At 41.0% G+C, this 14065-nt stretch overlaps 2 protein-coding genes across 4 annotated transcripts in view; one reads left to right on the top strand and one right to left on the bottom strand.

The window, feature by feature from the left end:
* Window positions 1–524: 524 nt before the first annotated feature.
* Window positions 525–6640, top strand: flad1 (flavin adenine dinucleotide synthetase 1). 3 transcript variants are annotated; one of them, XM_079562030.1, is made up of 11 exons: window positions 525–746; window positions 1077–1162; window positions 1409–1574; window positions 1933–2310; window positions 2522–2635; window positions 2718–2985; window positions 3430–3577; window positions 3702–3800; window positions 4852–5041; window positions 5658–5731; window positions 6332–6640. In XM_079562030.1, exons 2-11 carry the CDS (start codon window positions 1155–1157, stop codon window positions 6465–6467), a joined length of 1581 nt encoding a protein of 526 aa, XP_079418156.1. In that variant the 5' UTR covers window positions 525–746; window positions 1077–1154; the 3' UTR covers window positions 6468–6640. The 3 variants fall into 3 exon arrangements, with proteins under 3 accessions (XP_079418156.1, XP_079418157.1, XP_079418158.1); XM_079562031.1 differs by having other exon boundaries at window positions 526–746; window positions 1414–1574; XM_079562032.1 differs by lacking the exon at window positions 1077–1162 and having other exon boundaries at window positions 526–746.
* A 6899-nt stretch (window positions 6641–13539) lies between these two features.
* Window positions 13540–14065, bottom strand: part of efna4 (ephrin A4) — a 56783-nt gene continuing 56257 nt past the window's right edge. Inside the window, exon 5 of the mRNA XM_079560948.1 lies at window positions 13540–14065. This exon is cut by the window's right edge and continues 59 nt beyond it. Within this exon, the coding sequence (XP_079417074.1) occupies window positions 14039–14065 (27 nt within the window). The 3' untranslated portion in view covers window positions 13540–14038.

Below are 14065 nucleotides of genomic sequence, written 5' to 3'. Positions count from 1 at the left end.
CCATAAATATTGGTATCTCAAAGCTGCATATTGAATTTAATATAAACCCATCTGGTTTTGTATGACTTGTTCTTAAATGTTATTAATAGTACTAAGTAGTTATAAAGTCTCATCTGACTACACATCTCCTCGCTCTCCGCGCGCATCTCAAAACCTGTCAGGTCCACGATCAGATATGGAGGGGGAAAAGCAGCTGCAGAAAGATCTTCTAGTTGTTCTGTGTGACAAATAGCGTCATCTGCAGATTGTTACGAAAACAGCAGCTCAGATTTGCAGTGCTTTATTGTCATCCAACCAGCAGAGGCAGGAGAGTCCCCACAAGTCGCCTACAGCAGTCACTGCAATTGTTGCTATTTGACAGTCTTTGGCAGTCACACTATGGATGTATTATGAGTCACACACACGGACAGCTCAGCGAAAGGCTCTGAACAACTGCAGGTCATAGAAACAAATCATTGTCCACCTAAATGTGTGCAAATATAAACTGTGTGGTTCCCATCCATGGTGTGGATGAATGTGAGAATGCAAGATGTTTTTATGTTCACTTCCACTTCCGCGTTTAAAAAAAGAAAAGACAAATCTTCTCAAGAGCTGATTGGATAAAGAAACGTCTCCTAACAGCATTCTCGCATGTGATTGGTCCATGATTCTTGCGTTACAAAAGAGTCGCTGCAACAACAGCCGTGTGAGCTGTAGGATATGTAACTACCCCATGGTAACTACACACGAGCACATGAGGATCAAAAGTAAGTGGTCTCTTCCCTTTAAAAACAAAGTAGCCTTGGGTAATATCCGACCCTTAGAAGCCATCCTGACGACATGGTTGTGACATTACTTTGTGAGCTTGCCCTGTCATTAAGAAGGAGCAAGTGCTATCATCATTTATGATGTTACGGTATTATTACAAATAGAAAATATGCATGCTCAAGACAAGTGCGATTTTGATGTACATAAAGCTTGTTCTAGCTACACATTGTGACATTGTATTATTACCATAGTAACCATGAATCAGCTGACACTTTCTGCAAAGCTAAATAATATGGCCTTTGTCCTCTGTCTTAACTCTCTCATACAAGAACTCCACTTGATATGAAGTTGGGACAGAGCTTGGCTCTGAAGACACTGTGTATTTGGACACGCCTCATGGGATCTTAATGTTAATGTAAGGTTTTAATTCACATTACACAAAATAAGTAATTTAAGCATGAGGCAAAATGCTTATATTAGTCGAGCATGTTGCCTCATGCTGAACATGTTATTCATAACTAACAGTTCATTGCCACATGCATGTTCATAGACATTTAAATCATTTATAATCTCATTTCTATTTACAGAAATCTGTTTATAAGTGTGTTTAAGTATGTTTGAATAATTCAAACATACTTAAATTGTTTTTTTTTCTCTCCAGTGTAGCTTTTCCCCAGTTTAGTCGAGCAGTGGTGCGCGTGAGGAGACTGGCAGCTCAGCTCTGCAGAGCGACCATGGCTTCAACAAATGACGGCCCTTCATCTCCTGTGGCCAACGGGGACAATTCCACTGCTGCCATTGTCATCATCGGCGATGAGATCCTCAAGGTAATACATTAAATCTGAGAACCTTTTGTATAAACCCACATCACACAAAATCCTTGAAAGTTTTGGGCTTTCAGTTGTCTGCTCATCTTGGTGATATCAAGGAGCAGCCTTGCTTGTGTTGTTTGATTTGACAGCGCCCTTGGACTAAAAAGAATATATTAACATTTCTTGGACATTTGGGCATTTGGATTTAAATGCTAAATATAATCTACTTGCTTTAGTTATTGGGCCATTAGAGTTATTAACCACAAACCAGGTCACAACATCAACATCTTGACAATTAAAAAGCAAATTAAACTGTCAGTCTCTTTTCTTATGCTGTCATGTTATTCAGCCTATGTTGATTTCTATATTTCAGGGCCACACTGTGGACACCAACAGTGCCTTTTTGACAAGAAGACTGCGTAAACTCGGCGTGTCTGTGCAGCGTATAACAGTCATACCGGATGTACAGGACGTGATTGCCTGTGAGGTAGCCCGGCTTGCACCGCAGTTTACCCACGTGATTACTTCAGGGGGCATCGGACCCACTCACGACGACGTCACCTTCGAAAGCATCGCCAAAGCCTTTCAGGAGGAACTGCATCTGCATCCCGAGCTCAGCCGACTGGTCAAGGAGTTTTTTGGAACTGTAGATAAAGATAGTGCTGCTATGAAACTGGCTATGGTTCCTAAGTCTGCAAAACTCAACTATGGCACAGACCCCCAAACGGGAAAACTTCTCCGCTATCCACTTGTAAGTATATGTGCAACCCATTAGCCATGTTTCATTGAGTACTTTACATACTGTGTGTGTGGGTACCGCTGCAAGGTATCTGTTTTGCAAAGAAGTTAGCCATAGATGTAGATGAACTCCAAAGATATACCAAAACAAATCTGGTAAATGAAGAGGGGCCCTTTTCTTTACTGTTGAGTTGATCATTGACAGAACACTCTTTGTCTTTTAGGTCAGTGTGCATAATGTGTACATTTTCCCGGGGATTCCCTCTCTGATGGAGAGGGCTTTCAGCGGACTAGAGCACCTTTTTGCAAGTTCAGGGACCACATTTCACACTCGAGAGGTATTAAGACGCAACTTTGTATTTCTTTTAAATTAATGAATGCTAAAGTTTGAGTAAGTTCATTCATTGTAGGTATTTGCAGGTATTTGTAGATGCGGATGAAGCTGAGATTGCCCCGGTCTTGACGAAACTTCAGGCAGACTGGGGGCGAAGGGTATCTCTGGGCTCGTACCCGGACTGGATGAGTAACTACCACAGAGTCAGGCTGGTCCTGGACTCAAACAGCCCAGAGGAGGTGGAGAAGGCTCGGGCGCAGCTGCTGGAGGCTCTGCCCAAGGGGAGCGTGGTGCCCCTAGTTACTGACCCGATATCACTCGCCACGGCTGAGGTGTACTCACTGGCCAACACTGGTAAGGCCACTGACACGTGTCTATTACTTTTTTATCTCTTTCTCCCGTGTACTGCGGAATATTAGACACTTGTCTACTAAAAGAAAAATAAAGCACCTATTTACTAGCTATAAAAAATAAAACATACTTTATTATTATGGTCTATTGTTGTTTTTGGAAGGAAAAAGTGCCAGCTCAGTCCAAAAATCCAATTATTACTTGCACAACTACAAGTCAACGTACTTTGGCCTTCAGTGCATTTTATTATAACATGCTCCTTATACTTATATATTCCTTATACAGTCCTGACATTCCATCCCCAAATGCCGTAATACTTTTGGCCTTTCTGTAATCAGTATGATTACATTCTTTTCTTCTTACTGATGTAAAAAAAGAGTTTTCAGCTCTTCTCCGTTACAAATATTTTATAAGGACTATTATACATTGTATTTGACGTGTTCACAGGTACGCCTTTGGGTGACAAGGTGATGTCTGCATTAAAAACCATTGAGGCTGCACTGGATCAGTATTCAACAGAGGAGCTCTGCGTCGGCTTCAATGGAGGCAAAGACTGCACTGCACTGCTACACCTCTACTACGCTGCTCTCAAACGGTAATCGACAAAGCATAAAACTTAAGACCAAACCAAAAACCAGCTGAGAATTAACCCAGAACAAATATCTTTAACTTGCAAAAGACATTTATTGATCCAGTCTTGTACTTTTTATATGCCACAGCCGCAATCCAGATAGTAAGGACAAACTGAAGGCTCTGTATATTCGCGTAGTTTCCCCATTCTCTGAAATGGAGAGATTTCTTCAGGACACAATAAAGAGGTGAGTTTTATTTATGGCTGGGTTCTATCTCTGTGGTAGAGATGTAATGTTGACACTGACAGATATTTGTACATTGTATATGATAACAATGGATGGACATGAGAAATGAGGGGAATCAAAGTAAAAAGGAAACACATATAATAAAAAACAATGGGTTTGAAATGTGTAACTTTTTATTGTGATTCCAAGATTTAGTACCTGGTTGGTCCAGAGACAACACTAGCAGTTCTATAAAAACTAAAGATTCTGCCAGTATTGGGTGACCAGATTTCACAGCTGCAAAGTCGTGACATATTTGGGGTTCACGCCTGCCGTTCACAGAGGCGAGCATGCACTTTGAGAGCCCACATCAACACCGAGCACATCATGTTTAGTTCTTTTAAAGGCTTTAACGCATCCAGATGAGTTTAGAAATAGTTTCATCCTATATTCACTAACGAAATTTAGCGCATGGATGTGTGTGGGCAAAGAGAGGACGGAAGGCTTTAGCAGGTTATATATGAGAGACAAACTGAAGCTCCAGCTTGTAGCATATTGGAGTTTCTGCCCCTGGTGCACAGCTCTCGTCACTGTCTTCAAAGTTTACAGCGGTCTTCTGCACAGAAAGAAATGCGAGGAACTGTGCTGTGGTTTCAGCTGTGTATTGCAAAAGAACCAGTTTGCACATCGGGGCATGGGACAGAGTGTCCCTGTGCACACACGGTTGCTCTATCGCTCTCCCACAGACCGTAACAGTTTCCGTATCGTATGAACTTCAAAGAAAACCAGGACGCCCGGGACTGTCTGCATAGAAGTGGGACAAAACATTTGACGCAGAGCTCAAAACCAGGACTGTCCTGGGTAAACCGGGACATCTGGTCACCCTATACCAAAAGCTTCTGATCATAGCCTATAACTTAAATCAATCATTTCGGAACAATACTGCTTAGTTTTCTGGTTTTACAGTATAGATAATGATATTGTGGCAGTACTGTCATCATTCCTCGCCCCAACTCTCTGGAAACCTTTTCATCAGTCGCATTCACTGCCTTCTCTGTTGTGCCCGGCGTAGGTATGACCTGGAGCTGTTCTCTGTGGAGGGCAGTATTCGGCAGGCGCTCATTGATGTGCAGGAGAGGAAGCCTGAGCTGAAGGCCGTCCTGATGGGCACCAGAAGGACCGACCCCTACTCCAACACTCTCACCCCCATGTGCCCCACCGACCCGGGATGGCCCACCTACATGAGGGTCAATCCATTACTGGTAAAGAATTAAGACAGTGTTTTTGAGCCAGTGTTAGGATGACCAAATAAACGTCCAAGCTCCTTGTTTAAATTTTATTTTATTATTTTCAATCAAACCATACAAATTCACCTTTTTAAGGAACAAGTCTCATCGTTTCCTTTGTATATTTGCAAAAAGGTCCAATGAGGTCATGCACAATGAATATTACTATTTATTGCACATTTGAGGTGTGATTGAAGATACGTACGTATTACAAGTTACTGGGAGAGATCTAATGACAGTTAGAAAGAGATGTGGATGGGTGGGATTCAGAATGGGTGTATCAGAGGTACTTGGTTTATGTATATACTTTTGAAGTAAAATTCATTGCAAGAAGTCAGACAAAAAAATTAGGATAATGCCAGGTAGAGGCAAATAAATCCCTTTTGGTAAATTTCACAGGTACAGTACATACATTTGTTAGTTGGTTGCCATTAGACTATGCTGTACTCTTTTCAAATAAATTAATTTACTGATGTTGCATGACTTTCATCAGGTTAATGTAATCAAAGGGATAAATTGCTATCACTCATTATAGGGAAAGGAATGCTTTAAAGATTCTGTTTGACGGTCTTTATCTGATGTTTGCCTTCAGGACTGGACATACCACGACATCTGGGCTTTCCTCCGAACATTATATGTGCCGTACTGTGTCCTCTATGACAAAGGGTAAGTTGGGTGAATGATATCTGGGTTTGGATAGAGCATTGAACTACACTAAAGAGTTTCATTATTGTTTTCAGTGTACAACATCACCCTCACCCTACTGAGAAAATGTAAATATGTTGTTAATTGCTGTGAACAAATCAAAACTTGCTGAAACCACTACAGCTTATCAAGGCTTAAGATAAATCAAACTTTTCTTTAATAACTGTCAACATACAGTATGTCCAGGGTCCGGACATATGCAGTCATTGGTCTTGAAAATGTTAAAACATGAGCACAAGTTGTCTATTTACAAAGCAGAACTGATTAATGAATCAAAAATGTTGCCATCTTATTTCCACCTTATTCAAATTGGTTAGATAATTTTTAATTCAGCCTTAGAAATGAAGAGGATGAGAGGATGAAAAGGCTTTGGGGTCCGGACTAAAGCCTCTTGAGGTCCGGATCTGGACCCAGGTCTGCCAGTTGGGCACCGCTGTGCCATTAGAATAGTACATTGTGGAATGAAGTGTATTTTTATAGGCTACAATCCTCTCTGAACTGTGTAGTCCACCTCTCAGCTCCCTGTTCCCACTTTGCTTTAACCGTTCCTTTGATTGGCAGGTACACGTCACTGGGCAGTATGGATAACACCTACCGTAACCAGGCCCTGCAGACTGTGGACGCGCACGGGGTGACGCGGTACAGACCAGCCTACCTCCTGGAGAACGAAGAGGAAGAGAGAACCTCGCGTGCCTGAGCTCGAGCCTATTCTTGTAGATGTATGTTGCTGTTATGTTGCTGTAGAGCCATATTACTGCACCAATGTTTTTTGTTGAGATAATGGCATATTATTCTCAAAAATGTTTTCTTTATCTGTAAAAACTCTTCACATTATGAAATTGTAACTTAATTCTATTGAATAAAAGTACTTGCCAGAAATTTGTCATGGAAATTTGTCATTACACTGAATTCCAAAAATGTTTTCCAAACGTATTTACATGATTTACAAGGTTTGTATTGTATAAATAAAAGAGTCATCTGTAAAAACTGTAAAAAAATAAAAAATAAAAAAGTCAATCTGATGGCCTTTGACGATCACAGGCCATTGGTGCAGAATGGTCGCCATGGCAGTGTCAGTCAGTTACTGGGCAGCTATGGCTACAGTAGTAGCTTAACCGCAGTAAAACATGGATCACACTGTAAAGCTTGTCGATGATTCTCTTCATCTCTGCCCCCTCTCTCTCTTCAAACAGTTTGAGTATCTGCATCTTCCTCTGCCTCGTTCTGGATTTGACAACAGGGGAGAAAGCGCTTCGCTCTGATGTAATTCTCTTTGTGGACCTCACGGGCGCGTTGTTCTCACGTTTTCCATTTAACCCTCGTGATTACAATAAATTACCGTCTCTGTTTCCAGACATGATTGAATCCAGGCGTATCGACCGGCTCTCTCCCCCTCCTCCCCCCGCGTGGAGATTAGTGAGCGTCGCGCTGCTCGGATCGATACGGGCCGATCTAATAAAGCGGGTCGCTTACGAGGCCACCGCGGGGCTGCACACACTGTTACACCGTCAATTACCGTCTCCAGCCCGGGCCCACTCCCCAAACTTATCAGCCCAGGCCCGGGCGCCTCGGCTGATTTATTAATAATAACAGTAATAAAGGAGGCCGTAAACATGGACTTATAATCAGAGTCACATTTTATGGGAGCACCGGAGGCTTGACAGATATTATGGCGACGGAGAAAGCACCGCCAAAGTGAAATCCAAAAGAACTGAGAGTCTGTCTGGCCATACATTTTCATCAGTGGGTCTGTCTCAAAGAATATAGCCAAATAATCTTACCAAAACAAGAACCCTTTTTGTAAAAATGAAAGCATGAGTCTAAAGCATATGGAGTCCTTTCTCAAGGTTGTAAAAGTTGCAACTGTAGGAAACTTATATAGGCCTAGGTACTATAGGCTAGACAAAGTGTAAAGTTAATTATACCCTATCATTCTTTCATGAAGCTTACGCTCCTGTAGCTGTCTTATTGTGTACATGCAGAGTATATCCAGGACATGAGACAGTATCAGTCTGGTCATACATAAAATGTTGGAGACAATGCAGGTTGCAGTTTGATAACAGAAGTGAGTGAGACTTGATTATGCAAAATATCTGCGCCACAGTCGGTTCTGTATCAAAGACGAATGACGGTTCAGAAGGAGAAGTGGGAGAAGCAGCTTTTGCTTTGACATGCCTGGTGTGACTGACTGCAGCGAGCTCAGCGTGTTCATATAAAAAGCACTGTCTGATAATCCCGAGTTTGTCACAGCGGCGCGCGTTAGACACAATCACTGCCCCCCGCCAGGCCGCGCTCACGAGGGCCTTTACGCAGCGCGCGGGCTCTAATGTAGAGAGGGCCGACTGTTCAGAGCGCACAGTGGAGGATATACATCTGTGAGGATATAAGTGGCCAGTGTGATGCGATTGAACTGGCCATAGCATAAATGAAACAGATTGCAAATGTCCAATCAAGTGTTGGAAAAGACCAAAGGACCAGGATCTTGGAGATGTGTTGGAAACCCTGAAGAAAAAAGGACATAAATGTTAACAGTTATGACATGGTTTAAGTGGCTTATATAAGAAGATGTCAGCTACATCTTTAGCCACAAACTATGGATGCTGATAAGACGTTTTAGCAGGCAGAGACATGACAGCTATATGCCATACATCAGCATATACCCCCTTGTTGGTATAATGGTATAAGCAATCCACTGTGCCACCGCTGCCCCATTTGCATTTACTGTTTACTGATTGCTTATGTTGTCTCCTAATGAAAAAGGAGTGACAGCGGTTCAGAAGACAGAGCAGGTCGTTTTATGACTCAAAGGAAGGTTGGTGGTTTGAATTCTGGCTCCCAAAGGTGCAGACTGTAGTTTCCTTGGGCAAGACAATTCACCCACTGAGCCCGTAGTGTGTGGGTTTTATTTGACCTTTACTACTGTAACATTTCAGAAACTCTTTAATTGAGTGGAGACCTGGTCCTGGTGAGTAGTTGGTTTCTATCAGTCCAAGGCTATAAGCTTAAGGTGCTTTACAAAATTTGTCTCAAACTTTGATGCTGTTGGGGTAACCCTTTTGTTCTATCCCCCATGTAAAGCGTCTTTGAGTGTCCAAAAAAGTGCTATACAAGTTTGATGTATTATTATTATTATTATTAAGGAGCAATGGGCAGCCTCCTGTAGCACCCGGGGGCATCGACCCTATAGGCTAATAGCCATTTACCACTGTCGACAATGGAGTAAACAAATAATGCAATGTAAAGCGTCTTGAGTGTCATTAAAAGCGCAATATAAAACTAATAAAATACAACCATGCCTGAAGTTACAGCTCACATCCCTCCTGATGGTGTCAAGCTCATTCTTCTGGTCTAGATGCTTCACTATCACCACCCAACTCTTCAATCATCAAGCATGCCTTGCAAAGAGTTGACACTTTTTGTTTTAAGACTAAGACATTTCTCACACCTATTTTCCATACACGTCTTTTATTTCAAACCAAGGCCAATACAATGATTTACAGAAGTGTTTAATATAGCAGATTTAAGTCCTAGTTCTGGGATAAAATGGACTGTATTGACCATGCAATAATTCACTGGCCACAGAAGACTTTGTCCCGTCCCTATTTCATCACATAAAGGGTATATTTTATAGTCACTTTTGCTGGAGTTTCTGTGCTGTTGGTGAAGTGTGGCACCGTATTGATCAGCTCAACTGTGAAGGCCACTGGAAATCTTTGTGAAGAAGCTCAGCCGAGTATATTCTGCAGCATAAATAAGGCTAAAAACACTTTTTGAACCCAGCGCACCCAGAATATAAGGAGTTTAAGTGGAGGGATCTCTTTGTTATAAACCAGATTGAGCTTCTTAGAGCTTTCTGGTGCATGAAGGGTCAAATATTCATTCCAGAGAAAATGCACTGGCTCTGGTCATACAATATTAAAGAAGAAACGCAATGTGTGCAAGGGATTTCACTTTGGTAAGACTTTAACAAAGGGGACTGATGCCAAAGATATGTTTGAAATAATACACAGTCGATATACAGCCTGGAAAAGTATGTTTAATGGAGCTGAAGGAAACAAAGACTATACTTCCCCATTCGCTGTTACACTTTTAAAGCCGCACTAAGTCCCCTTAATAAATCCTAGTCCCTCTGGAGGTAAAACAAGTGTTAATGGGATGATTGGGGGGGTCTTTCATCTCCCATTGGTGTCTCTGGCCAGAAAACCAAGCTTGCAACTTTCCTACCTCCGGGTCGGAGCTACCAATACACACTGATGGAACCACGACGAAGAAGCTAAAAGGCTAACGGGCAGAGCTAACTGTGAGCTAGTGCCACTTAAACAGTATTTACAGCCAAGTTTAAGTGGAAGAAATATCCCCATTGTGTTATTGGATTGTGGCACAATGTAAAAAAAAACACAACATGCAGTGACGCTTATGGCCTGTAGGGGCATGAGTTATGTAGTTCTGCTTTAACCTCTTAACCCCCACATTAAAGGAATAGGCCACCATACTGTGATATGTTCTTGCAGAGTTGATGGGTACTTGTCTGGTCTTTGTGTTCTGTTCCTTTAACCGAGTGCATTTTCTCTAGTTCAGTTTTACCCAAATGTATAAGATCACAGCTTATAGGCCAGCGTAACGCCTCATTTGAAAGCTAAGAACTACATTGTTTTTTACCTTTTTTGTTTTTCATCACATTTTTACCACATATATAGCACTTTTTGTCGCTCTTTTGTGGCTTTTTTTTGTCATGTTTTTTGCTGCATTGTTTTCATCTCATTCTTGTCGCTATTTTTGCTCTTTATCGTTACGCTTTAGATTAAAATAAAGCCAAACTGGGGGAAATGTGCTCTGTTCTGGCAGGAGCTAAGAGGTTAAACACTACAGTACAAACCTGTACCTGATCATCATCATTGTGTACATACCTTTACACCTATGTTTATTCTGTTTACAGTCATAATATTGTTTTTTAAGAATCCACACTGGCACCAAACATATTCCTGACTCTGGCTGAGTGATGCCAGGCTCATTTGTGATGTGGGAGTCGAGTCAACAGAGTGCAAGTCCGGTTTTTCTGATGTAACAAACCTTGCTCTGTGGTGCCTGACGAGATGACAAGATCCGATTTGATAAGTGAGCAGAAAGGATTTACGACAAAGATTTGGCAAGATAACTACATTTAACAACTCTCTCTCTCTAAACGTTCGGAGAAGTGCATCATCCGACCTCCATCTGGGATAGACTGTGACTTACGGGACTATACTGATGGAAACTATAGCTCCATCATAATAATACAGTTCTTTATTCCTGCGCTGGTTGATGGATGGTGTCGAAATGAGGACAGATCTGCCTGTGGGACAATAAAGACTAAAAAGCTTAAAACCCTCTTCTAATCTAACGGAGATGGTTGGTTGAGGAAATAAAGAACTGTTTGTTTCTAATTATATCCAGTGTTTTATATTTCCCAAGCCGTAATCAACACGAGAAATCTGAACCCCAAATAATCATGGAGGCTTCAATTAAACATAGATTAACTTGTGGCAACAGAATCGTCCGCGTTGAAACACGATACAGAGCAATTACAATGGTGTTTGTCGAGACATGAGCAGCATGTAATACTCTACATACTTCTACATAATAGCAACCTTTTAATTCAACCTTACGTGTCATAGAATTTACTTCTTGAGGACAGGCCAGAGTTGTAGAAGTTGCGTTTTGACGATCAACTTGTAGAGGTTTGACGAAGTTCAGGGTTAATAGCTCTGTAATTACTGAGACAATCCACATAAATAAAGCTTAATGTCTTCTCCGTCAGCAGAAATGAACGACGGTGAGAGATTTATTGCACAGGAGAATAAAAAAGCGGTGGCATTATTCTTACATAAAGGCACATTTTTTGTCACAAGATTAAAACAAAGGCACATTTGTCAACACAAGCCGTAAAATGACTCAAAGTACAAGAAGAGTTACAGTATATTGTCCTCTATCTCAAACCATAACACCATGATGACTCGAGCAACTCTAAAACTAGCCTTGACCTTAATTGTAAAAAATATTGAGAAACATATCACTGTAAACTTTATAGTTTTAGTACCACACATACAAAGTCCAGCACATCTTGCCAGGAGAGTTTTTTGGCTCTGATTACTTTGAGAAAATCGCAACAGAGCATTTTTCTAGACCAAGTTGCTCAAAACATGCATGACCACAACATTACGCTTCACGCTGGGCAATAAATAACTGACTCTCACAACTCAATCTTAGTTTAACATTTCAATTTCAGCTGATTATCTTCGTACAGGCCGTCTTCAAATATCCGTAATAGGCTTTGTAAATGTATGTGTCCAGAACCAATAGCACTTTTCTCCCAGCGTGGCCTACCAGCTCCAAACATGTCATCAGAGGAGATCATAAAGCATGAAATAGAGGCATTAGCTCTTATTATCCAGGAAATTGGCTGTCTGGCTTCACAAGGGCCTCTACATTGTGGCCTATATAAATGGAAATGCAGCTACAGCTTGTTTAAAGTGTGTCCGTATTTAAAAGCGGGACAACAAAAATAAACTGCACTCCCTGCGAGTCCAGCGGCGCTTAGTGGGAATCGATGCGCTGGATATGTGAAGCTGTCGATGTATTGGCGGAACAGTTCAGGGCTCTATTAATACAGCAGTGGACTCTGATCAGGATTATACTTAAACTCAATAGTCCAAAAGGTTTCTCACGTTACAGTGGCCTCTCACCTCAAGGTCGTGTCCAGTCCCCGAAGTGTCCCATCTATCGCCAACTGTGGTCTGCAAACAAACTCAGAATTATTCCAGAAAAATCAATACTTTCCAAATTTAAATAAGTGACAACCACAACCAATTTAGCGCAATCATATTTATTTGTTTCTTGTTTTTGAACAAGAGGCTCAGATTGCAGAGAGCTCTTCACAGAAGAAGCTACAGTCTTCACAAAAATGTGAAGAACACTCAATACAGATAGAAAAAACAAAAAAGAAAACAAATCCCACAAGGCCCACATCACATACAAACACGCACTGTATGAAAAAACAATATAGTGAATTATTAAAGACATGAACATTTTCAGCACGGACCCCAAAGAGCTGACAGTAAAAATCATCAGGAGCCAGAAGTCATCTTTTCAAGAGTTAGATTAAAAGGACTCAACATTTTTGTGGGAACGCTTTGAGCTGAATGATTTTTAATTCATTGATGAAAATGCCTGTAAAAAAAAATTTTGAATGAGTTTGAATTTAACAATAAATCTATAAAACACATTTATTTAAAATGATAAACACCAATTTTAGTGAAATATAAAATGTTACAGTTTTTAATTTCTTCATCTATTAAAAAAATATAGATTAATTTCTCAATCATTTAATCTTAATTTAGGAAGTAGAATATCCACTTTTAAAATATATCAGCAGTTTGTATTTTTGTGAACAAATAATATATTAACTGTAGCCAAAATATTAGCTTTTTTATTATTGTTTTATTTTATTATTACGTTTTGTGTAATATTTTAGCAATAAAACATATGCATTTTAATTGGAATGTTTTTGTAATGATGAAAATGAATATAAAAAGCAACATGATAAAAAAAAAACATAAAAAAAAACAAACAAACTGTAAACCCTGTGTGAAGGTCCACAGTCCGGTCTCTGCAGGTTTCCAGTTGTTTCCAGTTGTTTCCAGTTGTTTCCAGTTGTTTCCAGTTGTTTGCAGCGCACGCCTCAGACTTTTTCTGTTTCCTTGGCATTGGTTGTATTGAAAAATATGAACAAAAAAAACATCACTTTCCCCGTCCCCCCAAAATGAACACAAACACGTCCAATTTTCAGGGCTGTGTGACCCAGTCCAACTCCAGTCCAACCAGTTCCCTCCCAGTAGGGGGCGATGCACAACTGTTCTGCCGCCTTCCTCCCCAACCAACAAGACATAGAGGAGAACGTGGTCTATCAGAGATTTGAGTTCATTTCAGAGTTTGTCAGAGACCTGAGTCAGTGCGGAAATCCAAAGTCACCTCTTCACCAACATCGAGAACATTTTGGGGTTGGGGAGTAAACTAAACTCTAGGAGGCTCGTTCACTTTGCTGCCATGTAATGTTCTCGATGACTCATAATGTGAAGGAAAAAAAAACTTGAGTGCTTGGTCCCTGAGTCACTGTCCTCAAACTCCACTTGTAAACGGCACACGGTAGAACAAGTCCTCTCAGGCTGAGTCTCTGAAGTTGATTTTTGACAGCCTGATTATCGCTGCTGATGTGGCTGACCAGTGAGGAGGTCATGTGACCAGCGGGAGCAGGACAGG

Source organism: Gobius niger (genome assembly GCF_951799975.1).
Source record: "Gobius niger genome assembly, chromosome: 8".
Lineage (NCBI taxonomy): Eukaryota > Metazoa > Chordata > Actinopteri > Gobiiformes > Gobiidae > Gobius > Gobius niger.
This window is presented reverse-complemented; position numbering and strand designations above follow the sequence as displayed.

What these genes read in the sequence shown, in the direction of transcription:
- flad1 (XM_079562030.1), top strand. An exon ending in AACTTCTCCGCTATCCACTT is followed by an intron (nt 2,311 to 2,521) that starts GTAAGTATATGT and finishes TTTGTCTTTTAG; the next exon opens with GTCAGTGTGCATAATGTGTA. An exon ending in GTACTCACTGGCCAACACTG is followed by an intron (nt 2,986 to 3,429) that starts GTAAGGCCACTG and finishes ACGTGTTCACAG; the next exon opens with GTACGCCTTTGGGTGACAAG.